This window comes from Carassius carassius, chromosome 8 (genome assembly GCF_963082965.1).
Source record: "Carassius carassius chromosome 8, fCarCar2.1, whole genome shotgun sequence".
NCBI classification, from domain to species: domain Eukaryota; kingdom Metazoa; phylum Chordata; class Actinopteri; order Cypriniformes; family Cyprinidae; genus Carassius; species Carassius carassius.
The window spans coordinates 5,250,949-5,278,479 of record NC_081762.1 but is presented as its reverse complement, the minus strand read 5'-3'; the positions used below and the strand labels follow the sequence as shown (position 1 = coordinate 5,278,479).

General features: G+C 39.4%; 1 protein-coding gene and 1 non-coding gene across 2 annotated transcripts; one reads left to right on the top strand and one right to left on the bottom strand.

Annotated features, from left to right (window-relative positions):
- The first annotated feature begins 1,711 nt into the window (after positions 1-1,711).
- LOC132144848 (4-galactosyl-N-acetylglucosaminide 3-alpha-L-fucosyltransferase 9-like) lies at positions 1,712-27,531 on the top strand. Its single transcript, XM_059555414.1, has 3 exons — positions 1,712-2,248; positions 2,558-2,756; positions 26,314-27,531. Exons 1-3 carry the CDS (start codon positions 1,712-1,714, stop codon positions 27,465-27,467), a joined length of 1,890 nt encoding a protein of 629 aa, XP_059411397.1. The 3' UTR covers positions 27,468-27,531.
- On the bottom strand, positions 10,321-10,428 carry LOC132146127 (U6 spliceosomal RNA). Its single transcript, XR_009434869.1, has one exon. It is a non-coding gene; the product is annotated as a U6 spliceosomal RNA (small nuclear RNA).

The window sequence follows — 27,531 nt, the reverse complement described above, 5'->3', positions numbered from 1 at the left end:
TAAGGGACCCCTCGGGGCCACGATGACCAAAGGTCCGATGACGTGCCAGTGGTGGTAAATCACAACTTAAAACATGTTTTTATTAAAATATTAATTGCTAATGAACTTTAGTAATTGTATAAGGTGGCGTGAACACAGATTTTGGATAAAATATTTGTCATTGTTTGCAGACAGTAACACCATCCAAACAGTGAAACCACATAATAAATAACCAATCTACAAACATTTCTAAATTCAAGTAAAACTTGTTATTATTATTGGTAAGTTAATCTATTTTATATAGTCTATTGTTTATTCTACATTAGCCTATTGAAGAATGCAATCATTTAAATTAGTTGTTTATTTGCTTCACATAGGCACTATATTTTTTAGGGATGCACGATATGTCGGCATAAATATCGATATCGGCCGATGTTCGTCATTTTTGAACCTATCGGCATCGGTCCGATGAGTAAAATTGGGCCGTTAACCACAACCGATGTGTATCTAGTTGCTGTGTCGGGAGAGGGAGGGGGAGGGGGATTTGGTCGTGTGTATTTGTTTGTGCACGTGATACGCGACAGCGTCAGTCAGTGTCAAAGGCAGCACATGTTTGTGGGATGTTAAACTGAAGAGGCGAAAAAATGTCAGCGGTGTGGGCTTTTTTCACAGTGTCGAAAGAAGACACTCGAAAAGCAGTTTGCAATACCTGCAAAGTCGAGGTAATGCGAGGAGGGTGCCGCGTCAAGTCATTCAACACCACAAATTTAATATGTCATTTGAAAAACCGCCACCCAGACCTACACAAACAATTGCAGGAAAAAAATGCTGCTAACATTAGTCAGCAGGCAAACACGAAAGCAGCTGGGAGTCCGATACAGCAGGTACTTGACAAGACCAAGAAATTTGCCAAGGACTGCGCAAAAGCCAGATCAATAACCGACAAGGTAATGGAAATGATTGCTCTTGACGACCAGCCTTTTTCTGTAGTGGAGGACCGGGGATTTCGGCGGTTGATAGAGCATATTGAACCCCGCTTCAGTCTGCCAAGTCGGCGCTACTTTTCCGACGTCTCCCTCCCTGCTTTGTACGAAGTCGTGGCCACGCATATCCACAAATTGTTGGACAATGTGACTGACATTAGCTTCACAACGGACATATGGAGCTCGGATATAAGTCAGATGAGTATGTTGAGCCTTACTGCTCAGTGGATTAATGAAAACTTTGAAATGAAGAGAGCTGTTTTACATGCGCACGAGTTTGCAGGATTGCATACGGGAGTCGCCATCGCCGGCGCATTTGACTGCATGTTTGCTACGTGGAAAATTAAAAAAGACAATGTGCATGTTGTGCTTCGTGACAATGTGCGGAATATGCAGAAGGCAATGGAGGAGTGCGCGTTAAAAGCCTGGGCTGCATGGCTCACACGCTGCAGCTAGCAGTGCATGACGGAGTGTTAAGCCAGCGGAGCATTTCTGACTGTGTGGCGATCGGGAGGAAAATTGTCGGACATTTTCGCCACTCTCAACTCGCTACCTCTCGGCTGAGAGACATACAGCAAGAGTTAGGCTCGAAAACCATGATGCTACAACAAGATGTGGTGACAAGATGGAATAGTACTTTTCTTATGATGAAAAGTCTACTGGATCAGAAGCGCGCGCTTGGTGTGTATGGAGCAGATCATGAGCTGCCTGCGCGTTTAAGTGCACATCAGTGGGGCCTCATTGAAAACATGACCACGCTTCTCATTCCATTTGAACAATTAACGAGGGAGATCAGCTCACATCAGGCTACTACTGCGGACGTGATTCCGTCTGTTGTGGCACTGAAACGTTTGCTGAGCAAGACAGCTGACACAGACAGTGGGGTCCGCACAGCAAAGCACACACTACTGGACGCTGTGAACGAGCGATTTGGAAGCGCCTTCTCTGAGCCGATCTACTATTTGGCAACGATCCTTGACCCGCGGTACAAAGACCGTTATTTTGACACAGTCACCAAGCAAGCAGCGGTAAAGACGCTCCAGCAACAAGTGGACAAAATGACGCACAGCGACAGCGCAGCGGTAAAGACGCTCCAGCAACAAGTGGACAAAATGACGCACAGCGACAGCGCAACGGAGACACCGGACACAGAAGAACCGCAAGAGAAGAAGATAAGAACAAGTGACGAGGGGGGAAAGTCGCTGCTTGACATGCATGATGAAATTCTGGAGGAAAACTCGACCATGGAACAGCAGGCAGGCCTGACAAGCCACATAAGTGTGCAGGTATAGTATTATCAGACCCAGTCTTACTCTTTAATTCAAATAACGAAGTCTTTTGTGCAGTTCTTTTTTATTATTAACATGCTGTGAATTCTATAGAGTTACTAAAATAAATATACAAAAAAAAATTAAAATAAAAAGCTAATTGTTATAAAGAATATTGTTTAGTAATGCTTCTCTGCCCCCTGTTGACCTTAAGCACTGGTCATCTCTTTAGAGCAAAGTTCATCAAAGGGGAGGAGGACAGTAATGTCTAGACTGCTGGTAATTGATCAGACATGCATAGTAATACACTTGTCTACATTCCTGTAGGTGCATGGCTATCTGAGTGAGCCCCTCATCCCCAGAAATGAAAGCCCACTGCAGTATTGGAAAAACAACATGTCTCGCTTTCCTGCCCTGGCTAAAGCAGCACGCAAGTACCTTTCAGCTCCATGTACAAGTGTGGACAGCGAACGTCTCTTCTCTGCTGCATCACATATTGTTGATGAAAAGAGAAACAGGATCCAGTGTGAGAAAGCAGAAATGCTTCTCTTTGTAAAAAAAAAACCTGCCTTTGGTGATGAAGTAGGCCTGGACTTTAACTTACTGCACAGTGTTAGGTGGAAACCCTGTTTGTTTGAGACATTTACTTTTGAGTAAATTGTTGCTGCTTTTAAGTTGGAGAATGTATAAAGACCACCATGTCTTTTGAATTACGGTTATGTCACAGTTCTCATTTTTGTTTGAACATTTTTATAGATGGGTCTTAAAATTGACTTGTTTTTTATGTTTGCTTGGTAGAAACCTTGTTTCAGGGTTTGGACATTTACATTTACATAAAAATGTGCACGGACAGTCAGGATATGTGTAAGATATTTTGATTTAGCCTTTTTCTCAAATTTGAGTTTAACTGGAGTGCACAGAGCTGAAAACATGTTGCCATGAATACTGGCATGCTTGATAAGTGGTAAATGTTGGTTACTTATGTTTTATGGTAGCCCTGTAAGTTAACCTTGTTATTTGGAAATAAAATTCATTCTGAAAATAAAGGAAGAAATTCAGTATGTACAAACTTTTAGCATCTCAGAAACATTTTTTTAAAAACACATATCGATATCGGTAAATATCGGTCATCGGCCATAACAGAAAAATTAATATCGGATATTGATATCGGCCAAAATTTTCATATCGATGCATGCCTAATATTTTTATTATTAAATATATCTCTTATTAAAATAATGCTTGTGTGTCTGACTGTACACCTTAACCGTAATAAACAAACCGCTAACACTTTAAAAAAAGGTTAATTAGTTAACTACATTAATTAACATTAACTAATAATGAACTGCACTTATACAGCACTTGTTCATCTTTGTTCATGTTAATTTCCACATTTAATAATATTTTATTAAAATCTTGTTAATATAAGTTAATTCACTGAACTAACATGAACAAACAATGAACAGCTTTATTTCTATTAACTCACATTAATAAAGATTAATAAATACTGTAACAAATGTATTTCTTACTCATTGTTAGTTAATGTTAGCTAATACACTAATGTTTAATAAATGAACCTTATTGTAAAGTGTATGGATGTTGTTCTCCCAAGGCATGCTGTCGCACATCTGACAAGCCACCGTGCGGAGAACACTCGCCGACATATTGTGCTTGGTTATGGCGAGTGGAATGTGACAGGATTACCTGCCGAAGTCGACAGTCGTGTACTTTTACGTGTGAGAAGAGTACGTCGCCTCAACTGACGCGTGATAAGTACGTCGCCTCAACAGACGTCTGCCAAAAAAAAAAATAATAATAATATATTATTCATTAAGTACATCTCTGCATTACACTTACCTTCTAAATAATACATCATCATCGGAGCTGTAATTTTACCAAGTATTAAACAGTAATAAAATGAAAGAGAACATGTTTTTCTATAATCCAGTGATAGAAGTTAAAATAAGTAATATCTTAAGTATACTTTCATGCATATAGTAATATATTTGATTTTACTTAAAGGGATGTATTTGTATTTTACTTAAAGGATAGTTCACCAAAATCAAGAACTTCATAATCAAGTAATCACTGAGTAATCATTTACTCATTTTCATGTCTTTCCAAACCTGCAGGATTTTATTTCTTCTGTGGAACATAAAAGTTATTCTAAGACTTTCCTATAATCCAATACTTTTTCCATGTCCCTCAAAGATATGATTTTTGGCTTCCGATAAGTACAATGACTAATTTCACAGAATTTTACAAAAAACTATCATGACTAGTAATATTTATAAAACATATCATCAAGCATTCATTTGCAGTTGAGTAATAATATTTGTTCAGCAGTGTCAACTTCTCGGTTACGTATGGTAACCCTCGTTCCCTGAAGGAGGGAACGGAGACGCCACGTCGGTGACCGACGAATATGGGATATCGCTTCGATAGACCAATCTACTTCGAGTGTAAACTAAACGAGCCAATGCACATTGGCATGCAATTATTGCATCCAGCTGCCGCTGATCACTGCGTGAGTATAAGAAGGCAGCAGGTGCAATGCATTCCAGTTTTTCGCTGAGGAGCCGAGCCGGGGACCCGGCAGCTCAGCGGCGGTACAGCAACCATGGCGACTGGACGTGGCGTTTCCATTCCCTCCTTCAGGGAACGAGGGTTACCATACGTAACCCAGACGTTCCCTTTCAGTCGGTCACTCTCGACGCCACGTCGGTGACCAACGAATATGGGATCCCTATCAAAGCGCCATGGGTGCTGCCCCTTCCAGTGCCCTGTGAGAGCCACCTGCGCCCCTATAAGGTGTAGGCCGTGGCTCAGAACAAGTAGCTCCACTCATCATTGTCAAAGCACTACCTCACTGGGTGAGATTGGATAACACTGGGAAAACGTACCCAGTCCACTTGGAGCCGGGACGCTGCGGAAGCCCCATCCTTCCCGAAGGAGGTCTCGGAAGCAAATACACATATAGCATCCGTTTAGGAGTATACAGAGAAATTTGAGGTGATTAAAACCCTCTTGGGAAGGCAGAAGTCTGCCGGGGAAACACAGGCTCTAAGGCTATACCGTGGACTATACACATATGAGTACCGCTTAGGTCTCAATATGGAACCCACCCTTCCATGGTTCTCACGGATTCATCATGAAGGTCTGGCGCCGGATGTTCCGCCGCGTCCAGCTGCTTAGGGTGATGGAGGATCTCAACAGGGTCTACAGTACGGATACTCTGGAGCGGTTTAAGCAAGCGGGGCCTCTCAGTGCCACTACCCGTTTGAGGTGAGAACAAAGGAGGATACCGGCTCTACACGAAGGCTATTGAACCTAGCGAACGTGTTAGGGTCGCCCAGCCCGCAGCTCTACAAATATCTGTCAGCGAGGCGCCACGAGCCAGCGCCCAGGAGGATGCAACACTTCTAGTTGAGTGAGCTCGCAACCTGAATGGGCAGGGCACATCCTGAGCCTGATAAGCCAGGGTTATGGCATCCACAATCCAGTGGGCCATCCTCTGCTTAGAGACGGCACTCCCCTTCTGCCGGCCTCCGTAACAGACAAAGAGCTGGTCTGAGGTCCTGACGCTTTGTGTCCGGTCTACGTAGCACCTTAATGCTCGGACGGGACAAAGCAAAGCCAGGGCTGGGTCTGCCTCCTCCAGGGGCAGCGCTTGCAGGTTCACCACTTGGTCTTTGAAGGGTGTAGTGGGAACCTTGGGCAGGTAGCCAGGCCGGGGCCTCAGGATTACCTGGGAGTCAGCCGGCCCGAGCTGTAGGCATGAATCGTCGACCGAAAATGCATGCAGGTCCCCTACCCTCTTGATGGAGGCCAGTGCAAGCAGGAGCAGAGTTTTCAATGAAAGAAACTTTAGCTCAACTGAATGCAAAGGCTCGAATGGGCCCTGCTGTAGTGATTTAAGCACTAGAGACAGGTCCCAAGAGGGTATACAGGGGGGCCGGGAAGGATTTAACCTCCTGGCCCCTCTAAGGAACCTGACAATGAGGTCATGCTTACCCAGAGACTTCCCATTCACGGGGTCATGGTACACAGCAATAGCGGCAACCTGGACTTTGAGGGTGGAGGGAGACAGCCTTTGCTCCAACCCTTGCTGCAGAAAGGATAGCACGACCGCAATCAGGCATCTTCGGGGGTCTTCTCGGCGAGAAGAACACCACTCAACGAACAGGTTCCACTTCAAGGCATAAGCGTGTCTCGTAGACGGTGCTCTCGCCGAAGTGATGGTGTTCACTACCTCTTGGGGTAGGTCACCTAGAACCTCCGCGTCCCGTCCAGGGACCAGACATGGAGTTTCCAAAGGTCTGGACGCGGGTGCCAAATGGTGCCCCATCTCTGAGTCAGTAGATCCTTCGTCAGAGGAATTGGCCAAGGAGGGGCTGTCGCAAGGAGCACTAGTTCGGGGAACCAGGTCCACGTGGGCCAATACGGCGCTACTAGCAAGACTTGCTCCTTGTCCTCCCGGGCTTTGCACAGTGTCGGTGCGAGAAGGCTCACTGGGGGAAACGCATACTTGCGTAGGTCCCACAGCCAGCTGTGTGCCAGTGCGTCCGTGCCGAGAGTTCCCTCGGTCAGGGAGTAGAACAACTGGCAGTGAGAGGTCTCTGGAGAAGCAAACAATTCTACCTGAGCGGATCCGAACCATCTCCAAATCAGCTGGACCGTCAGGGGATGGAGTCGCCATTCTCCCGGGAGCATTGCTCGAGCCAGCTCGTCGGCTGTACAATTGAGCAGGCCTGGAATGTGAACGGCACGAAGTGACCTCAGAACCTTCTGACTCCAAAGGAAGAGGTGGCGAGCGAGTTGCGACATGCGACTGGAGCGCAGACCACCTTGTCGGTTGATGTACGCAACGGTCGCAGTGTTGTCCTTTCGGACCAGCACATGCTTGCCTCATAAGAGACCTTTGAGACGGTTCAAGGCAAGGTGTACTGCTAGCAACTCTAGGCAATTGATGTGCCACTGCAGCTGCGGGGCCGTCCAAACCCCTGAGACTGCATGCCCGTTGTACGTGGCCCCCCAGTCGGTGGTGGAGGCATCCGTGTAAACCACAGCATGCCTGGAAATCTGGAGAAACCAATCATCCAGCCGCGAGGGCTCGGGACGCGGTGGAGGATTCCACTCGAGCCCTACTCTCTAGGAGGCACGGGAAAACATAGCTGACATTTCGGGGTCCGACTCAGGCCTTGCCACCATCCCAGAGGGCGGCAGCGCAGCCGAATCTTCGTCCGACAGCTCTCCCTCTGATGCTGAGATCGACATCCGGTCGGGGGGAGGCCCACTGGATACCACTGGTACGCTCGCTGTAGAGAGCCCAGTGCGTTCCGTGGGTTGCTCCACTGGATCGGAGGTGCAAGAGGAGTGCTTATCCCCAGAGGATTGGTTCCCTGTGGGGTTTGCCACCACTGTGACCCTCAAACCATCCGCACTACTGCTGGAAGTGGTTCTCGTATGTCAGCAATGGGACTCCGCCCCCCCTGAAGGTAGTGGAGCCTGGTTCGCAGCTCCGAGATGGTCATATTCCCGCAGTGCGAACATGACTCATCCACGAAAGCCACCTCAGCATGCTCGACGCCCAGACACGTGAGGCAGCGATCGTGACCATCACCCGTTGCCAGGTAACGACCGCACTCAGAAACGCAAGGGTGAAACGGCTTCCTTATAAGGACGATCCGTCGTCTTTACAAAGACGCACCCGTGAAGCTCTTTCAGAGAAATTTGCTCTTTAGGAAATGCTCTTTTAGTGCTGAGGCGCACAGGGGAATTGGCCGTTTGCAACACGACAGGGGTAGTGCAGCTTGAAGTGTGCAATCCGCTCGACACAGGAACAACCGCCGCTGAAGTGCCGTCTCGCCAACACACAAAGCTTCCGAGAGCGTGCTGAACTCGTAGTTCACAGCAGACACAGTTGAGCAGAGCGATACTAACGCTCGGCTCCAAAGCGAAAAGCTGGAATGCATTGCACCTGCTGCCTTCTTATACTCACGCAGTGATCAGCGGCAGCTGGATGCAATAATTGCATGCCAATGTGCATTGGCTTGTTTTGTTTACACTCGAAGTAGATTGGTCTATCGAAGCGATATCCCATATTCGTCGGTCACCGACGTGGCGTCGAGAGTGACCGACTGAAAGGGAACGCCTGTTCCTGAAATCCGTGACTAGATGGAGCTATTGACAAGTTTTGTGCCTAAACTATGTCATTCATAAATTTCTACTGGGCCTGAATGGTTTTACACAATTTAATAGTCCTACTTTATTTGTCTTACATTTCTTTTCAGAAGCCATTGGATTAAGAAATAGAGATGCAGTTTACTTAAAGTTAGCCTACTTTTCAGGGCTAGGAAATATATATATTTATATTTATATTTTTATGTGAACTAGAGTTGACATTTGACTCATCCTAATAGGGTGATGTGTACACAGTCCAGTTTTGCAGTTCATACTGACTCATATGGCCAGTTCAGAATGGTACTTTCTTTGGTATGTGGTCACTAGTTTCTTGTTTCGTTAAACTGGTAGACTACAGACAGACTATTCTATAGCTTTTTCAATAGGACACCTTTACTCAGCTCAATGCTTGAGGTTTGTTCTATGTCTGAACTGTTTTTATCACTTCTTTTGTAATTTGTTAGTCTATTTTCTTCCTCCGGGGAGCAGCCATGAGACGTTTAGTTAGGTTTTAACACCTGAAGCCTTAGTTTTCTCAGTAGTCTTGTTAAATTGGCTTGAAAAATCCCATAGACTTTCAATGAGAGGGTGAAAATTTTATAATATAAGACTTATGATGTATTTTAGCTGTCTACAGCCATAGCGAAGCTTAAAAACTCCCTACTGAAAATACAGCTAAAACAGCTTAAGCTGAATCAGTTACTTTGGCTGTAGGGTTGCCACCTTCAATACAGAAAAATAAGGGATCCCTCGGGGCCACGATGACCAAAGGTCCGATGACGTGCCAGTGAAAGTTTTGATGACTTAAAAAATACAAAATAGACACATTTTTTTTAAAAAATGGTTATTAAATATTTAAACTTGAGTAAAAGTCATAAGAAGAAAACCATGTGATGTTTCAGATGAAAGTTTAATCATTTAATAACAAATATATTATTGGTTGGAGCTTTTGTAAATGTTTTATAATAAAATCTTTAATCTTAACTGTTATTTAATTAACAAAAGTACAAATAAAAGAATTTAAAAGATTAAATATATTTTGTAAATATAAACACATTTTAATTTTGATGGCTGTAAAATAATAATAATAATAATAATAATAATAATTTTAAAAAATAAAATAAAAATGAAAGTGAAAGAACACCTCCTGCATGAAAAATAATCAAATTAGTAAGTAACCCCTGAATTAAATAACCAAAAAATTATTTAAAATTACATTACATTTACATTTAGCTGACGCTTTTATCCAAAGCGACTTACAATTGCAATATATGTCAGAGGTCGCACGCCTCTGGAGCAACTAGGGGTTAAGTGTCTTGCTCAGGGACACACTGGCATTTCACAGTGGATTCGAACCCGGGCCTCTCACACCACTGGCATGCGTCTTATCCACTGCGCTAACACCACCCCCAAAAGCTTAGAATATCTCAGCTCTAATGAATGCAAGTAAAATTATTTTTGGGCTTTATTTTTTTTTTTGTTCATAAAACATAAAACAAAAATAAACACCATTATTTAGATTCTCCTGATTAAAAAGAGCCCAAAATCACCATAATCCGTCATTATCTAAAGATATTCCTCATGAAGTTATAAGTGAGTGAGTGAAGTGACATTCAGCCAAGTATGGTGACCCATACTCAGAATTTGTGCTCTGCATTTAACCCATCCGAACACACACACACACACTGTGAGCACACACCCGGAGCAGTGGGCAGCCATTTATGCTGCGGCGCCCGGGGAGCAGTTGGGGGTTCAATGCCTTGCTCAAGGGCACCTAAGTCGTGGTATTGAAGGTGGAGAGAGAACTGTACATGCACTCCCCCCACCCACAATTCCTGCCGGCCCGGGACTCAAACTCACAACCTTTCGATTGGGAGTCCGACTCTCTAACCATTAGGCCACGACTTCCCAAAAAGATGGAGCGCTTCACGGATTTGCGTGTCATCCTTTCGCAGGGGCCATGCTAATCTTCTCTGTATCGATCCAATTTTAGTATATGTGCCGCCGTAGTTTAACACGCATTAAACTACACAGGAGCTTGGAAAAAAAAACAAAAAAACATCAAAGGTATCTGTAATGGCGATTTCATTCATAACCTCATGAAACATCATATATCATAGAATAAGGCCCGTCATTATTTGCAGAAAATCCATCATTTAGATCCTAAGATATCTCTCATAAAGCTATAATACACAAAAATTAATTATGACATGTAGCTGAGCAAAATATTAATTAATTAATTAAATAATATATATTTAAAAAAAATCAGAGGTTGCACTCCTGCCAAACATGCATAGATCTTGAAAAATGGCACATTCTTTTCAGAAAATTCTTCTGATTAATAATCCAAAATTTACCATAATCAGTCGATCAGTTCGATAGATAGATATTCCTCATAAAGCACAACACATTAAACCAGACAGGGTCACAGGGGCACATATGACGCAGCAAAGAAAAAAAGGCCCAATGCTACAAGTTTCTATTCATAACTTCTCGAAACATGCTCATAATTGGATGTCATTACTTTCAGGAAATTCTCCTTATTAAAAAGAGTTTACCATAATCTGTCATAGATCTAAAGATAATCATCATTGAATTATAAACTCCAAGTGTGCATATTGTGTAACTTACTCGTGGATTTTTATGCTGGTCATTTCATAACTCATGCTCTGATTGTGGAAAATGTCATATCATTATTTACAGCAGATTCTCACAATTGAAATTAGTCTAAAATCAAAACAACCCATTTTGTCTCGCGTGTGAATAATAATACCTAAACCCATGAATTACAGAAATCAGTTGGAAATATCCTTTGAACACTTGGCAAGCAGAATATAAAACCTAGAATGTTTCTGTATTTTATCTTTTATATAACTTATATAACTATATAAAATTTTTAAAAAAATCTTTTTTTTGTGCCATTTACCCTAATATGTCAGAAACATCATACAGCTCAGTTAGTTGTTGTCATATGTAATTTGAAAGGTCTCATAGTAAAATAAAACAGGTGTAATTATTTAGGACTTTGACTAAACTTGACATTCAGAACAAATATTTCTAAACTGTCAAGGACTAAGAGAAAGGCTACCTTGGTTCCAAATGCTGTAACTTTTGATTACTTCATGATATCACCATAAATTGTAATTCACATACATGAATGAATCACGTAGAACATCACCAAAAATGAAAATTTCTCCTACCTTATTTCAGACAGGAACCACTTTGGCAAGTTTACTTGAGTATATTGAACAATTTATCTTTGGCGGTATGGTTCCTTATGGGGGTTCTTGCTCCCAGAATAATTGAACATACAAGAGCTTTAACATTATCCCCTGGAACCATGAATTTATAAATACATAACAATTAAGACTTTTAATAGTCTTTAAAGCAAACTGTGATAATCATGTAGATGTGGCATTGGGACGTCTATCCTGATGCCTGGTTATGAAGATGAGTGTCTCTCAGCAGTGAGGTCCATACCAGCTAAGATTTAGGAAGCCTTAGTGATCTGAAACAAAGAAGACGACAGCCAGAAGATGCGCAGTAATATGCTCATGCTTATAATGGGGAGGGAGGGAGGGTTGCGAGCCGTTGAGCATACTTACCGAGCAGTAGTGCCACGTATATATATATGTCCCGTGTCTAATAGGAGAGAGATGGTGATTGGAGCGATTTGACAGATATCCACATCAGCTGTTCACAGCCTTGCCTCCATGGCCTGACTGAACTAACGCTGCGCTCAATTTATCTTGAGATAAATATAAGAGAGATATAAAAAAATATCCCTTGACCACACAAATTTCTCTTACATTTTATCATCTATTTCTCCACATGAGAATATTCAGAGGGCAAAGATTTTTCCCTCTAAAAATATAGAAAGATTTGTATCAAATGATACCATCCTTTTGACTCTCCTTGCTACAGTTTTTGAGTTATGAGTCATTATTTTGGTATGTCAAAGCAAAAACAATAGCTTCACTGAGGTGAAGCCTCAGGGCTTTAAAGGGTTCAAACTGTCTATAATCAGAGTAAATTGGTAATAGGTCAGGGTATCAGGTTGACTCATCAGAAAACTATACATCAATTCTATGCAGTGATGCCACGGATTCTCTCAGATAGTCAGAGACAATGGAAATGTGTGACGTGCTTAGAGTCCAACATTTGTTATTGGATGGGGGTTTATCAGAGCAAGAGGCATGGGTGACTGGCATGTGTGAGGGTACACTAACATGGAGGCATTACATGTCATTGGCATTCGACAGAGACATAAACTGCCATATACTACCAAGACGACGCCAGCTCTCATTCTGTCCTTCTCTCATTCATGTGCTACAACAGCTTGGTTTCATAGAGACAGAGTGAATGTGCTAGATCAGTCCAGATCTGTCTCCTATATTGAACATCATGAACCCTAACCCATCATGAAAAAGACATCCAGGCAATGATGACCACAGACTGATGAGCAGCTGAAGTCTTGTAAAAAAAAATCTAGTATCCTCGATTTACAAACAATTAAACATTGTAATTTTAAAGAGAGTTGCTGGTACACAGTGTTAAACATGTCCCTGTCCCAGTTATCTTATATTTACAGATTACCAATTATTTGGTCAGTGAAAACATTGAAAATCTTTTCTTTGCACTTTTGACAATCAAATAAACAATACAATTGCGATTTTATTATAAGATCTTAATTTTATTGCATTTTAAAAATCTTTTTCTGATTTGGGGTTGTATATAATCCTATCTTGTATGTTTTATGTCTATAAAAGTTATTGTAATGATAAATATAAAATTCAAAGATTTCTATGTACTGTAATTATATAAAACTATACTCTCAGCGCACCATAGTTATGCAAATGAAGTAGATCATCGCGTTTGTTTCAATTCATAAGGATTACAACTTCGAGAAAAATATTTGGGTTAAAATCAATCCCATGACGCAATCTGGTGGACAATATTAATATCACAGCCTTAGCGTCCCAAATATTATAAATTAATAAACCTAAGCATGTTTGCTTAGAACGACTTTGTTCTCGACGCAATAATGTTAAAGATCGAATTTCTAATGAATATCTAATATAAATACAACTTTATTTCTGTTAAAATTAAACTTCTTTTATGTCGAGATCACAAGGAAACAAGAAAGAAATGTAATTCAAGCAGAAATCATGCATTTCCTCTCAGTTTTTCCCTACTTTTTGTAGCATCCACGCAAACTGAACATTAATGTGCTGTACTTCACTTCAACACCAACTTAACAGATAAACAGAATTCTCAAACATAAAATAGACTTTACTATGCAGTAATTATTATGCACTATTACCACTTTTGGGGAAATATCTAAATAAAAGTAACAACCTGTTACAAATACATCTACTGTAATGCAAACTTTACATTTCGTGTAAGGCGACGTATATTGAGACGATGTATATATCAGGCGTCATCTAAGGCGACATAGCTAGTTCAGATGTACTTAGTACACATACTATTAGGCTTGTTTGAGATGCGCCTCGCCTCGCCTGAAATGTAAGCGAGAGTAGGCGGCTGCAGTGAGAGGAGGAGTGAACAAAGCGCAGGCAAGCCGGACAGATCTCTCTTCTCGTAGTGGATCTGACACCTGTGAGATCAAAGATGGCTATCGCGGGATTCACGCTTGTGCACAGTGTTGCTAATAAACTGGATGTAATTCAAGTTCTGTTGCTTTTATATGAAAATAAATAAAATTAACAAGACTCCTATTTAATTACATACCAAAGACGTGTTTATCAATATTTTTTTTCTTTAATACAGACATGTGTTTTTATTTATTTATTTTTTATAAAAATTAAATTACATAACCCAAAGAAATCTCACTGTCAGATAGTTCGGGAATATTCACAAATAACATATAAACATAAAACATGATATTAGAGTTTTAAAATCAAACATTTTAAAAGAGAACAATACGTCACAGTTGTTTAAACCAATGAGCATTCATCTTTGTCGTCAGCAAGTCGTTTCCCATTGTGCTTTTGATTAGCGCAGTCGGTGGAGAGCAACTGCGCGCGACTGCAGAATCCGACACGTGCGCCTTGCGCTCGCAAGAGATTTTTGACCTACGTCAGCATGACATCAGAGCAAGGCGGACGTCACTCGGACACATTTCTAACCAGCATGCTTCTCGCGCTGATCACCAGTGATCAGTTCTGCGCAGATTTTTCTCATCTCAAACAAGCCTATTTTGATACATTTCTCACGTACGCCGTCGTCACATCGCCGCCTATGATTGGTTCCAACAGTGACGTCGGCGTGACGTCGCCACGGGTCTGTCGTCTGCCCTCCCATTCAATCCCATTCAAAAATGGACACGGACTGACGGCGACGGAAGGGTCGACTGCTCCTTCTCCTTCTCCGGCTAAGCCTTAGATTTGTCAGAATCCACACTTCATACTTGGTACTCATTTCCGCTGACACTTTCCAGCCGAGTATTCGATTCCTCCCACTTTCGTCGGTACTTTTGCATCCGCTTTTGTTTCAATGCTGGACGTGGGGGAGGGGGGGGGGGGTTATCTGGAGCAGCCTCCGTCATTCTTTCAAACCGACTCTCTGCCAAGAGACCCGGCCTCCTCTGTCTCTGTTTGCCTGTGAACCTGAAACAAACCAATCAATCCAACGATGGCAGCGAGTATTACCCAATCAGGGGCAGAATAGGACGTTTCTTCAAAATGCCGGTGGGATGATCTGCGTGAGATGCTGCATTGAAGACAACTCCGAAAATACAGGACAAACCCCATCCCGTATTGATTTATTGATTCAAAACGGGACACGCTATTTTATTCTCAAATACGGGAAGATTCCGTATTTTAAGGGACCGGTGGAACCCTATTTGGCTGGTCTCCCTCCGTGGTCTTAGCTGGTTTGTAGCATTTTATTTTATTTTTTATTTTTTTTTTTTGCTGAATCAACTGGTTTTAGCTGGTTTTGGATTGGCATAGAAACATGTTAACAACATGATAGTAACTTGCTAATCAGATTAGAAACAGGCTATTAACATGGTTTTAAAGTGGTTTTGGCCACTGTCACGCTGGTCTTAGCTATTTTTTTTTACTAAATCAACTGGTTTTAGCTGGTTTTGGATTAGCACAGAAACATGTTAACAACATGCTATTAACTTGCTAATCAGGCTAGAAACATGCTATTAAAGTGGTTTTGGCCACTATCACGCTGGTCTTAGCTGTTTTTTTTAGCGGTTTCTTTTAGTGAATCAACTGGTTTTAGATGGATTATCATAGAAACGTGTTAACAACATGCTAGTAACTTGCTAATCAGGCAAGAAACAGACTATTATTATGGTTTTAAAGTGGTTTTGGCCACTGTCGCGCTGGTCTTAGCTATTTTTTTTTTACTAAATCAATTGGTTTTAGCATTTATCGATTGGCATAGAAACATGTTAACAACATGCTAGTAACTTCCTAATCAGACTAGAAACAGGCGATTAACATGGTTTTAAAGTGGTTTTGGCCACTGTCACGCTGGTCTTGGCTGTTTTTTACTGAATCAACTGGTTTTAGCTTGTTTTAGCTGGATTACCATAGAAACATGCTAACAACATGCTAGTAACTTGCTAATCATGCTAGAAACATGCTTTTAACATGGTTTTGGCCCGTTACGCTGGTCTTACATGGTCCTTAGCTGTATTTTTTAACAGAATTAACTGGTTTTAGCTGGATTAGCATATAAAAATGTCAACAACATGTGAGCAACTTGCTAATCAGGCTAGAAACATGCTTTTAACATGGTTTGAAGTGGTTTTGGTCATTCTCATTGTAACTGGTCTTAGCTGGTTTTTAGCTCTTTCACCTATAGAAAACATTTGGTGCATCGTAAAGAGGAAGATGTGACAAAGAAGACCTAAGATAGTTGAGCAACTAGAAGCCTACAGTATATTAGACAAATAATGGGACAACATTCCTATTCCTAAACTTGAGAAACTGGTCTAACTGATATAAAATCACCATAAATCATCATGAATGCGATTTTCTAGTTTTTTTTTTGGGTTCGTTCCAACAGTCAGACATGTATTTATCATCAAATCCAGAGAAAATTTAAGGTTCTGATATTAAGATAATCTACTTATTCAAAATATAATGGATACATTTATTAGTCACATTCTTCCATGAACTATCGCTACTTACCTTAGCCTACTGCATTCAAAATTGCTAAAATGGTGAGACTATACATGTTAATTTAAACATTTTATTTGTATTGGTTTATCAAATATGATACACAAAGCAATTTGCAGGTGGAAGTGTAACACTCCAAAACAGGAGTAGGAAAAGAGACCAACAGGTTCCTGACTAGACAAAATTAGTTTGGGCCTCAGTAGCCAAGGAGACTCAAGCACAACCTCGATTAATAAAGATATGGCTTTTTATTCTTGTATAATAAACAACTCACATTAAAACCTCAAGAGGTCAGAGCAGCAGGTTAGGGATGGGTGTCACATATGATTAATAGTGTATTTGACCGGGGACTTCCGGTTAGGTAAGCATGTGAACAGTAGGGTGCTCTCGCCTTCCCACACATTTATTCTAAAAGTTTACTTTTACATTAACCCCAATAGTCTTAAACAACATAGTGTACTATATTAAGTTAATACAAGCTGGCACGATGTCAAAAACGGGAAAGAATGTTAAAAAGAGCACCGAAGGAGAAGCCTCAGCCGCATGCAACAACACCTAATTTCAGTTAGGGAAACCCACAGCTACAAACTATCCCTCCCAGTCGCTTCACGCATATCGCATAAAAACATCCAACCCACATCCCGGCACGGTAGCCTCGGCAAGAAGCTCAGCAGCATTCACATAAAAAGTTTTCCCGCTCACAACAACAGACCTCAGACCTTTATGGATTCCCTTAGAAATACAGCACAGGTGTATGTCTTTTTCCATAATGAGATGCAAGGCAGATACTATAGGCACGATCACTGTCGCCCCTCCCCTTGTCTAACATGAAGGGCTTACAGAAGCAAATCACAAATTTGAGAGGAACATAATGTGAAAGTTAGATAGTTGAGGTGCCAAAGACAGTTCAATCTTTTCTTTATTCCTGTCCTGCAATGCGAATTTTACGCAATTTTTATCGAGGAACCTCCTTGAAACGCAATTGGGCTAGTTTTGAGAAGCAAGTGGGCAGGATTTGCTTTGAAAACCTGCAATCCTGATCTGAACGCACGTGCTGGAGATGTACTTCTAATCACAGAACGCCTTTACCGACGAGATGCGCATGAAAATCGCATTAAATTGTTTTTGCACAGCCCTAATTGGCGACGAGGGTTCTTCACACAGACCCATACGCTCATAAACAGACATTCTCACATGCACATTTACAGACACAAAGCCTGCACCTTATTAACACTGTGAATAATCACTCAGAGCAGAAAGTGTCTGAGTGTGAGCTGAACTGTAAAAAACTGTTCGATTTAGATGTTTTTGTCTTTTTTGTCCTGGTTGTGCCCCTTTCAGGGAACAACCATTATCTTTAAGTTCTCTCAGGGGGTTCGTTGGACTTCATTACCCTCCGGTAAGTTTGTGAAAGAAAGGTCCAAAAGTGCCAACAGATGCTCTGCCATTAATAAATCAGCATGGCTCCTTCAGTCGTAACACATCCTCCTTTGGGAAACCGGTAGGTCGATTGCCTTTTATAATTTAATCTAAAGATGAACCATGTTTTTTTTTTTCAAGTTTGGGGTTGTCGTCCTGCAATAATCCTCGTACTTTGTGGCGCGTTGTTAATGCTGGCTTTTCCCGTTACAGAACGGCACGGCTATGCTGCTTGCCTTGTTTGTGATCTGGTTAAATGCAGGCCTTGTCCACATGCCACCTATGGATTGGTTTTGTAGGATAGCGTTGTGTCAAAGACAGCCTTTGTTGGTGCATTTTAACAGTGTATGAACTTGATCTATAATATAAACGTTGGCTAAATTTGCATGTAAAACCACAAAATTGCATTCATTTTCTTCTGTTTTTAAACAGTGCATCTGCTGTTCAGATGACCAAGGGTTGTGGAAAGGTTGTCCTATACTATATAGTATTGCTGCATGAATATGGTAACTAGTCATTTAATTATCGGTCATGTTCATCTAGTGATGTTTGCAGTCAGTCTAGCCATATAAGCTGGCACTGATAAAAGTTTATCCACAGCTTGTTCAGTGTCATATTGTTCAATCTTCCTGTTTGTACGTTTGTTTATTTTCCAGAGAATAGACTGCATTTCAGATCTGCAGAAGAACTAAATTATTCACAAATGGAGTGTAGATTAGATGGACAGGTGTGAACTTTTTTTCCCCTCTTTGTTGTTTTGCCTTACATTTACTGATTAACATCGGTACAGTATTTGTAAACAAAAAACAAAAAAAGAATGCTGTATTTACAAGTACATAGATATGGTAGTGATAGTTATTAATCTATTTTTAAGTTGTAAAAAGTTTGTAATATGGTAAATAATTTCAGGCGAACATAGAATTCAAATTAAGTCTTTTTGACTTACTGGAGCCCTTCCCCGGACAGCATGCCAAATATGCATTTCCATACCTCAGCTAATCATATGTAAGCGTGAATAAGTGCACACCTTATTTTCCTTGAATGCGCGAGACTACAGAGTCATCAGCCGCTAATAAGTAAATAACTAGCATATGAAGCATATTAAACTTTTTGTATACCTTTAAATTAACACATGATAGAAATTGTCCAATTAGGAAAATCATCAAAAGAAATAAATACTTGGATACACCATGGATCACAAAAGGATTGAAAAATGCCTGTAAAAAAAAGAATACACTCTACAGAGAATTCCAAAAAATAGAACTGAACAAGCTGAGAATAAATATAAAAAATATACAAATAAATTGACAACCATATTACGGATCTCAAAACAGGAATACAATAGCAAATTATTAGATAGGAATATAAGTAACATTAAAAGTATTTGGAATATATTAAACAATGTAATTAGGAAACACTATAGAAAAAACTATTATCCACAGTATTTTATTGATAATGATGAAATCATAAATGATATGAACGATGTAGTTAATAACTTTCATAGGTACTTTGTAAGTGTGGACCTAAACTGACAGGAAAAATCCTTGATTATGTATCAGCAGATGATTGGAATGAGAAACTAATATGTAGAAATTCAAATTCAATGTTTCTCACGGCAGTGGAGCAAAAAGAAATAATAGATATTGTACTTAATTGTAAAAACAAGATGTCAACAGACTGTGATGGTACTGATATGACAATAGTCAAAAAGGTTATTGAAGCAATTGTACGACCATTGACACACATCTGTAATCTTTCTTTTCAAACTGGTAAATTTCCAAATAGCATGAAAACCGCAAAAGTCATCCCATTAGACAAAACTGGGGACAGACACCATTTCACCAATTATAGGCCTGTTTCCCTACTACCACAGTTTTCTAAAATCTTAGAAAAACTGTTTGTTAACAGATTAGACAAATTTATTGACAAACACAAATTACTTGCTGAAAGTCAATATGGATTCAGATCACAAAGATCTACTTCATTGGCAGTTTTGGAATTAATAGAAGAAATCACCAGTTCCATAGACCAAAAGAAATTTGCAGTTGGAGTCTTTATCGATCTTAAAAAAGCATTTGACACAATAAATCATGAAATATTATTTAAGAAACTGGTTATGGTATCAGGGGTGTTGTATACAATGGATGAAAAGTTATTTAAGTAACAGGCAACAATTTATGAAAATAAGTGATTTTCAGTCATCATGCTTGGACATTGTTTGTGGTGTCCCCCAAGGGTCAGTGCTGGGTCCTAAACTATTCATCTTATACATGAATGCTATATGTATGGTATCAAAAATACTGCAATATGTTCTATTTGCTGACGATACAAATATTTTGGGTATTGGGGAAAACCTGCAACAGCTTATGGAGGACATCACCTCAGAACTGATCGAAGTAAAGAAATGGTGTGACTTAAATAAACTGTCTTTGAATTTGGATAAAACTAAATTTATGTTGTTTTGGAAGCATAAGGGGAACAGCAATGTAAAAATGGGGATAGATGGTATAAATATTGATAGAGTTACTGAAATTAAGTTTCTGGGGGTGATGATCGACCACAAGATCAGCTGGAAGCCACACATTCATCATGTTCAGTCTAAATTATCCAGAAGTATCTCCATTCTTGGTAAAGCCAAACAGTTCTTGAATATAAAAGCATTACATATATTATACTTTTCATTAATTCTGCCTTATTTAAATTACTGCGTGGAAGCCTGGGGTAACACCTACAAATCCTCACTCCGACCGTTGTGCACACTCCAGAAAAGAGCCATCCGGATAATACACAAGGCAGGTTTTCAGGATCATACAAATGAGTTATTTAGAAATTCCTGCCTACTAAAATTTTCAGATCTGGTAGAATTTACTTAGTTAATGTTTAAAGCCAGGAACAAACAACTACCAGATAATATACAGAAACTTTTTACGGATAGGAAAGGGGGTTATGATAACAGGGGAAGGTGCAACTTCAGGATAGAGGGTGTTCGAACAACCATGAAGAGGATGTGCATTTCAGTCTGTGGGGTTAGGGTTTGGAATAAACTCTGTCAAGAACTTAAGCTATGTCCAAGTATGAGTTTGTTTAAAAAGAGGTTTAGACTAATGATTTTTGTGAAGTATCGAGATGAAAGCTAGAGGTGAATTGAGGTCTAGTACGGTGTAGATATAACTGTACATGTGAGTGGGACGAGATATTTTTGTGTAGGTGTGTATGCATATGAATGTGTATGTGGGCATGGTAGGGGGATGTGAATAAGGATTTGAAGTCAAGGCTCTAGAATTTACTATAAGAATAATATTAATTACTTTCTATTGATATATGTTTACATTAATTTTCTCTGATTTATTTGTTTATTATTATTATTATTATTTTTTCCGTAGATTATAAGACTTTGGAAACAGGATGATTATTGCAAATGCAAGTTTTGAATACTGGAGAGGGGGTAGGATTAAATAAGTTTTTTACTTCTTCCAACCCCTTTTCAGACATGTTAAAGAGTGTTAGTGTGTAATTGATTGTGTGCATATGTATGCGTTTGTGTATATATGTAAGCGAATGTATATGCATGTTGGTATGTATATGTACCTGTATATGTCTATATGTATATGGGTATGTATGTATGCACGTAGGTGTGGGTATGTGTGGATATATACATGTATGTTCATATGGATATGGATGAGGGTTTCGATGCACATATGTGTCTATGCGCTCAATCTCATGTGGGAGTTAAAGACTGGCTGTATGTTATGGAAACAAAGTGTAGGAACTTATTAACATGTCTGAAATAAATTAAAAGAAAGAAAGAAAGAACTAAGAATAACAGTGCAGTAAACAATTAAAAAAAATGTGTTTATGATTCACTGAAAAAAAGATTCATTGAATTTACTAAATTGTTTATGGTAAGTTGTTGCAATCAATTTATTTTAGCTACATTTAAATAAACCAATTTTGCTGAAAGTTAATCAACTAAATTAGTTTATTTAAATATAGATCAATTGATTGCAACCACTTACCATAAAAAGTTTTTTGTAAACTCAATGAATCATTTTTTTTTTTCATTTCTTCAACAAATACTAGTTTAAAGTATTAAGCAGCATAACGAAATGTTTTGTATATCTAAAATAACTGAAGTGGACGACACTTCACTGAGTTGCAATTTGCTGCTCCAGCCAGTTGTAACAAACAAGGTAGGCTAGTCTGTCAGAGCTTTTGAGAGTTACCTCAGAGCACAGTCGCACACACACACACACACACACAAACACTCGCAAACGCTCACAAAGAGAATCAGAGTACATTTCTTACAAAGGAAATATTCAAAAAATGCGGCGTTACTAATAGTTTCAAGGGAGCAACAGAATAGAACAAAAGGCACAAACTGCAATAATCACGTAACTGACGAGGTTATATTTATGTGAAGTTAAAATTATGCCTATGGTTTTTCATAAGAGGTTTGTGAAATCGACTGTGTTTTTTAATTTATTTGTTTAATCTGTAAAATAATAAGAACAACTGAGGCTACTCTTCTACATTCGATTAGACTTATTTACTAGACTGATTTTTACCTCACCTATACCATGCAATTTGTTGTCTCTACTACTACAGATTGCTTTTGATGTATGTCACTGAATAAATAAAAGGGTCTGCTAAATGCATGAATGCATTTTAGACTGGAGAGCACATAGTCTTTAACAAAGACGCAAGTGTCTGGTCAACACATTTTAATATCCAAAAATATGCAAAACCAGCAATGCGTCACCTGCAGCACCTCACCTGACAAGTGCGTCAAACATATATATGGCATCAAGTATCAGAGGACTGGTTTAACAGGACATGATTCACACAAGACTACTACATGTTGATGCTCTCGACTTTTCCGATAGAGGTAAGTCAACTTATTTTTTTTTCAGTTGAAATACAAAATACATATAAAAAAAGATAATTTGTTTAATAAACTGATATAGCCTACATGTAACCTGAGTTTTTATTAAAAGAGAAACGAAACGCCAGAAATGAAAGCCCAAAAATGTTATCCTAGTTTACACACAAGTTGTTACAAACCTGTATCTTCCATGTTTAAATTTCTTCCTTCAGTTAAACATGGAAGATACTTTGAAGAATGTGGGTAACCAAACAGTTTCTGGTCCCCAATGATAATATATTTTTTTCTCTACTGTGGAAGCTGCTAAGGACCAGAAACTGTTTAGTTACCCACGTTCTTCAAGATTTCTTCTTTTGTGTGGTGGGTGTCCCTTATTTTTCCTTGATCAAGGTGTAAACGGCTAGTCATGGGGCCCTGTGTGTCACCTGGTTGCCCGTTGACGCCAACATTAACCAAAGTTGCCAGGCAACATTGCCCGAAAAGTTGCCACATGTATCACCAGCATAAGCATATGATTCATTGAATTTACTAAAAAATTATTTTAAGCAATTTGTGGTTGCAATCAATTTATTTTATATACATTTAAATACATTTTGCTGAAAGTTAATCAACTAAATTAGTTTAAATATAGCTAAAATATTTTTTTTCAGTATAATAACAATATTTAATTAACAAGGACTATGTAAAATAAAATGTTATTGAATATTTTCCAATGCAACTCAAGATGATCATTTATATATTTTAAAGCCCATGTTATAATATGTTTATATTTGTAGTTATAGCCAACAATGCATTGTATGGGTCAAAATTATATATATATATATATTTTTTAGGCAAAAAATCATAAGGATTTTAAGTAAAGATCATGTTCCATGAAGATATTTTGTAAATTTCTAGAGATGTTCCGATACCCTTTTTCTCTTCCCGATACCGATTCCGATACCTGGGTGTGTATCTGTATATACAGCTGTATATACTACTAGCCCTGTGTAAATTGCTAGAATTATTTTATGGTGTGCTTCAGACTTATCCCTTAATAAAACATGAACAAATACATGGTGAACTACTGTATTTATTACAGTATTTTTATTATCTGACATGAATTTGACAGTAATATTATTTATTTTCTTAAGCAAAAAAGAACTTCAAATACAGCCAAACATATAACACCGCAAACTAAAAAAGGTATTTTAGTTTTACAATATAACTGTAAAAAAACTGCAACAAATAAGTTTAGGAATATAAAAAAATGATATATTAATCAGATAATCTCTTTACAACAAAACAAGTAAAAAACAAGCAACCGTCTAGGCATAATTATTATTATTATTATTAATAGAGACGTATTATTTAAAAAGGCAGTGTAGAGAAAAGAAATCTCTGATAGCCGAGGCACTCCTTAATTAAAATGTCTTTAATGAAAAAATGACATGTCCTAAATGGACAACTTTAAAGTTGTCCATTTAGGACATGTCATTTTTTCATTAAAGACATTTTAATTAAGGAGTGCCTCGGCTATCAGAGATTTCTTAATTAAAACATTAAAAAATGAGGTATACCTAATGCACATTGTTCTTCATTTTCTAGAACAAGAGTTTAAGAACATTGCTGTATTTTTGTATTTTTAATTAAGAGAAAGTACTCCGCCATCTTGCTCCGACCAAAGTGACTTGAACGCACATGCCGTCGTAAGCATGACTTCCCACCTCGTGCGTACGAACTTCCCAGTAGGACTTGAACGCACCATAAGCGCTGAACTCCAGACTGTAGCCGAATATATACTAGTGTCTGTGAATATTAAATTGCAAAATACAATTTAAATATTACTCCTTCAAATTCTACATCTCTGTGGGGTGACGGGCGCAGATGCTGGTGTTTATGATATGACAGTTTTCTCAAATGAAACGGTAAATTCCATGAAGTGACGCTTTATGTGTTCGTGTCCTCATATAGTTACACACGGCAGAGACTACAAAATAGCAAGCTCCCACGCATCTGCGCCCGTCACCCCACAGAGATGTAGAATTTGAAGGAGTAATATTTAAATTGTATTTTGCAATTTAATATTCACAGACACTAGTATATATTCGGCTACAGTCTGGAGTTCAGCGCTTATGGTGCGTTCAAGTCCTACTGGGAAGTTCGTACGCACGAGGTGGGAAGTCATGCTTACGACGGCATGTGCGTTCAAGTCACTTTGGTCGGAGCAAGATGGCGGAGTACTTTCTCTTAATTAAAAATACAAAAATACAGCAATGTTCTTAAACTCTTGTTCTAGAAAATGAAGAACAATGTGCATTAGGTATACCTCATTTTTTAATGTTTTAAATTAATTTATGATGCCATTGCCAACTTTATTGTTACAAGTTGCATTGTTATATTATAGTGCCATCACATTTTGCTTCGTCGATTAACTTACTGAGCTGTAAATAGAAAAGTCTGACAATATCACAGCTAAATACCTTTAAGTATTGTATATTCCTCCATGTTAATCACTGACACGCCCCCAACTCGTACAGATCGGGGCTTAAAGAAAATCCAGAGCTCCCCACTGGTATTTACGATATTGTGGTTGCGTTCATGTGCATTCAACTCGTAAATACGATCTATACAAGTTGACTTGAATGCACCTTTAGACTTACAAGGAAGTGACTGAACGCAGCTGAGGGTACCGAGTATACTCGGGAGTCTGTAACTTACTAACGGTACTAAAGAGACGCTGGTATCATCACATTTTTACATTTTCAGCACCGACTTCTGGTTGGTCCAGTATGAAATACTGCTAAACAGCGGACATACTGCTAACCACTGATCTGTAATATAGAAGTGGCTTCCCTGTCTGTTGGCAGTTTAGAACGCAATGAGCGATCCAGTCATATATAGATCAGTGCTGGTAACGCGTTTTCACTTCTTCTTAGCTGCTCTAAACAGGGGTTGCTTGTGGCAACACAGTAAAACTTATTGTGTTTGCAATGCATTCTGAGCAGCGAAGAAGAACCGTGCAGCGGTTAGGCAAAGCTAGCGGTCATAACTAGGTCTTGTTTAAGAAAATGGTATCGGATCGGTATATGGGTTCATTTACTCGCCGATGCCAGAATTTGTTGTGGTATCGGTGATATTTCCTATACTAGTATCGGAATCGGACCAACTCTATAAATTTCCTACCATAAATGTATGTATGTAATTGATTAGTAATATACATTGCTAGGACTTCATTTAGACAATTTTAAAGGCGATTTTCTCAACATCTACATTTTTTGCACCAGTTAATTGCAGATTTTCAAATAGTTATATCTCGGCCAAATATTGTCCTATCCTAACAAACAAATAGAACGCTTATTTATTTTTAAAAAAATGACCCTTATGACTGGTTTTGTTGTCCAGAGTCACATATTTCAAGCCAGATATTAATCAATTTTACATCTTTTTCTCTACATTAGTGATGGAGAAAACAACTATTTCAAAAACCACTAGGAACATTACAATCGCCACATTTTTGATGGCATTTCTTACAATCTACATGTACCTGTACCACGACTCAACCAAAAACTTTTTCAGCAAATTCACTGGTGCTCATGTCCAGATAAATAACACAGAAAATTGCCTCAGTGTTCTTAAGATGCATAACTACAAGTGCAGCCCAGACATCACCTTGGACAAACATCTGATAGCAGCATCTAAAGAGAAAGAAGAACCAGACACCATTGTGTTAATCTGGATGTGGCCTTTTGGCGTCAGTTTTGATTTAAGACCCTGCAGTTCGGCTTTCGGTATCCATGGCTGCCATTTAACGGATGACAGAGGTCTATTTAATCAAGCACATGGGGTAATGATTCATCATAGAGATATTAGTGGGGATTTATCCAACATGCCACAACTCCTACGACCAGCTTTACAGAAGTGGGTATGGTGGAATATGGAGTCTCCAACTTATACAAATCAAATTCCCTTGCTAAAGGATCTATTTAATCTGACTTCAAGCTACCGCTGGGACTCGGATATTCCAGTACCTTACAGTAGGATCACAGAAAGCACAGAGGAAGAGAAAAAATATACTATCCCAAAGAAGGACAAATTAGTTTGTTGGATAGTAAGTCACTATAGCCCAGACCTTAAGCGATCACATTATTATACTGAGTTAGTGAAATTCATTGACGTGTCAACTTATGGCGGGCACTTCAACAAACGAGTTAATGATAAGGAATATTCCAGTTTAGTGTCCAGTTGCAAATTCTACCTGTCTTTTGAGAATTCCATTCATAGAGACTATGTTACAGAGAAGCTGTTTAATGCTCTAGGGCTTGGTACCGTTCCTGTTGTTATTGGCCCACCCAGAGAAAACTATGAGCTGTTCATACCAAGTAAAGCCTTCATTCATGTGGATTACTTTCCATCCCCAAAAGAACTGGCCGATCATCTGAAACACCTCGACCAAAACGAGGACCTATATATGCAGTACTTCACCTGGAGAGAACATTTTGTTTCAAAGGCAACATACTTTGGTCTTGAACATGCCTGTTGGATTTGTGATCATATTAGAAGGAATAAGCACTACAAAGTGGTCAAAGATCTCAACAGCTGGTTCTGGGCTTAAGGCCAATTTAACAGATGCTGAGTGAACGTTGAGGTAAGTCATGAGCAGGAGCGAAGCAGCCATT